The sequence below is a fragment of the Rutidosis leptorrhynchoides genome, chromosome 3 (assembly GCF_046630445.1).
Source record: "Rutidosis leptorrhynchoides isolate AG116_Rl617_1_P2 chromosome 3, CSIRO_AGI_Rlap_v1, whole genome shotgun sequence".
In the NCBI taxonomy this organism is placed as follows: domain Eukaryota; kingdom Viridiplantae; phylum Streptophyta; class Magnoliopsida; order Asterales; family Asteraceae; genus Rutidosis; species Rutidosis leptorrhynchoides.
This window is the reverse complement of record NC_092335.1, coordinates 103,333,215-103,336,164: the sequence shown is the minus strand read 5'-3', so window position 1 is coordinate 103,336,164 and position 2,950 is coordinate 103,333,215. Positions and strand designations below refer to the sequence as shown.

At 34.4% G+C, this 2,950-nt stretch overlaps 1 protein-coding gene across 1 annotated transcript; it reads right to left on the bottom strand.

Moving 5' to 3' along the window:
- Positions 1-1,753: 1,753 nt before the first annotated feature.
- On the bottom strand, positions 1,754-2,691 carry LOC139896600 (RING-H2 finger protein ATL8-like). The gene has a single exon (XM_071879242.1). The coding sequence runs from the start codon at positions 2,608-2,610 to the stop codon at positions 2,011-2,013; it is 600 nt and encodes a 199-aa protein (XP_071735343.1). The 5' UTR covers positions 2,611-2,691; the 3' UTR covers positions 1,754-2,010.
- Positions 2,692-2,950: the final 259 nt, after the last annotated feature.

The following is a 2,950-nucleotide window of genomic DNA, read 5'->3' as shown; positions in this document are numbered from 1 at the left end:
AATAAACTTTTCTTGTTTCCAGTAAAAGAGTAACTTATAATTTATTTAAATCGAAAGTAAAAAAAAAAAAAAAAAAAAGAGTTATGTGTTCTTATTTATAAAGGTGAAATCGATAGTTATCAATGAAATTCACAGGGCAAATGGCCACAAAAGGTAACTTATGTTACCCAATTTGACAATTAAGGTAACCTTTAATTTGACTAAGTCCGAAAAAGACCGCAATTTAATTTTTGTTCAAGAAAAGAATTACATGTTCAAAAATTTTAAAATTGAAGTAATCTTCGTCAAATTCATTAACGATCGTTAGTTAAAAATACAAAATTGATCCCTCAATTTTGTTAAAAAATTGCACCATGAATCCTCTTCAGCATCTTCATCCCAATCTTCATCTACACCACCACCACCTGCATCATCACCACCACCTGCATCATCATCGTCGAAAACCGCTACCATCTTCATTTTGTGAAGAATCCTGCGAAGAACAATAAAGTTTATATTTATAGTTATTGGTGGCGGTTATCAACAATGTTGGTGTACACATAAGTTCTGAATTTGCTCAAAACATTCAAAAGTTTTGGTGACAGAAAAATACAAATAAAATTAACTTCCAACAAAACTGGTTGAATTCATACCTGGGACTTCTCAATCTTGGACCGAATCTTATCCTCTAAAATAGAAATCTCCATTTCCGGTCCAAAAAACTGGTTCAAAGCATGCATATTTATCAATTATCTCATTCAACCATCAACCTTTTGTTTCATCACATCTCAAAAATCATTGATGAGTAATGAAGAACACTTCATATGAACACCAAAATTGATCTCGATTTTCAGACACTTTTAGAAATCAAATCATTCATAAAATATGTTGCAAATCATCATACTAACACTCGTCAATCATTAATCGATCCAGAAACATAGCAGAAATCACGAATCGATTTGTTGACCAAAAACGAATAAAGTTTGACTTCGATTTTATGAATTATTTGATGTTTCTTTATTTGTTTTGATGATTCACGTAGCACAATCAAGTCGTGAGGATTCCAGAACACTTCTCAGATCGTCATTTGGTGGAGTAAAACTCCCTAAAATGATCAATCTTCATTTTCGGATCAAAAGTGATGAACATGATCGAATCCTCATGAATCTGACTCTATTTATGTAACCTGGTCATGAACGAGCTTTAGATTGATGTTGTTGATCGTATTTTTGTGCCTGATTCGGAAGAACAAATCGTGTATTATGAAGATGATGAAGAGGATGATGGGTACAATTTTTAAGAAATTTTAAGGACTAATTGTGTACTTTTAACTAACGATCGTTAATGAATTTGACGAATATTATTTCAATTTTAAAATTTTTGAACACGTATTACCTCAATTTTAAAAATTTTAAACACGTAATCCTTTTTTTTAGCAAAAATAAAATTGAAGTCAATTTTGGTCTTAGGCAAATTAGGAATGACCTTAATTGTTAAATTGAGTAACATAAGCTACCTTTTGGTGATTTGCCCAAATCCATAATATCCAACAGGTTTTCATTAGTCTACGTAGTATCACACTGGATTCGATTTTGAAACCTAATCGGTCGTCTTAAGCTAATTTCTTTATGCCGACATGTCAAATCTTCTTATCCACCATCTAGAACCTATCTGTTGGCAACCGTGAGCTGCAAGTAGTTTGTTTTCTGGTATCAAATTGAAATTTATTAGTATAACATTACTATATATAAATATAAATATTCGTCAGATAATATAAAAATAACTCGGGAGAATATATATATTTATAACCGAATAAAGTTAAAACTAGGAACCATAAAAAAACAAGAAAAAGAAAATACGAGTAGTGCCTAATTTCTAGATTCTGATACAACATGTTTCCGGAGCTAAAGTTTCTACTCTTTTGTAGCTACAATCCAAAATGATCACAACCGTCCCAAATGATCATTACACAACTAACAACTTAATTATTCAATTAATCTATTTAATCATCATCCAAATTAATAACACGTGTTACGCTAGATATTCACTCGAACATGAACTATCATCAGCTCCTCCACTTTTCCGTTCCGTTTCCGTCGAAGCAATTCCGTCACAAACCGTCGGAATCTCACCGCACTTCCGGCACCTCGTTACAACAAGCACCTGTCTACACGTCGGACACGATGAATGCGAACTCAGCCATAAATCAATACATCCGACGTGAAATCCATGCCCGCACTGCGGCAAAACACGTATCTCGTCACCGTCGGCGTACTCCGATAAACAAATCGCACAGTCGACGGCTGCTAATTTTCCGGTGTCTTCACCGCTGTGTTTTTCCTTCTCGTAAACGAATTTCGGTAGCGCTTCTACTATTTTCTTCTTAATTCCTTTATTTGCTGTTGGTAGGCTAGGGTTCCGGCGAGTGGTGGCGGTTGAGCCGCGACGGAGCCACGCGCAACGAGCTACGGAAATTAGACCTAGAACGCAAATTAAAGCGCAGAGAAGAGCAGCGAGAATGACTACGAAGTCGGACTCGACGGCAACGGCCTCCGGCGGTTCCGCCGACATCTGATCGAAGGATGAAGACGAGTTACTAGCAGAAGATAAGAACCTAAAGGAACGAGGCATAGTTTAAGTGCAATGTGTGATTGAAAAACTTAGGTTGAGAGAGTACTGGATAGATTTTTGTAAGAATATAGAATTAGCTTGAATGTATATGGACACAGATAGAGAATTATATATATACACGAACATACTCGTCTCCCTTTTCACTGTAACTAAAACAGTGGCTGACAAGTGGATTATTGGTATTGATTAGGGGAAATTCAATAATTAAGAACTTTTTTAGTAAATACACTCTCCTCTTCCATTTAATAATGTACCGACAAAAAAAATATATAATATAAACAGTATATTATTATCATATTTCAAATTATTTTTACTTTATAATTTTATTCATTACTTTTTA

Bases quoted from the DNA above. Each gene is read 5' to 3' on its own strand.
- LOC139896600 (XM_071879242.1), bottom strand. From the start codon at position 2,610: ATGCCTCGTTCCTTTAGGTTCTTATCTTCTGCTAGTAACTCGTCTTCA.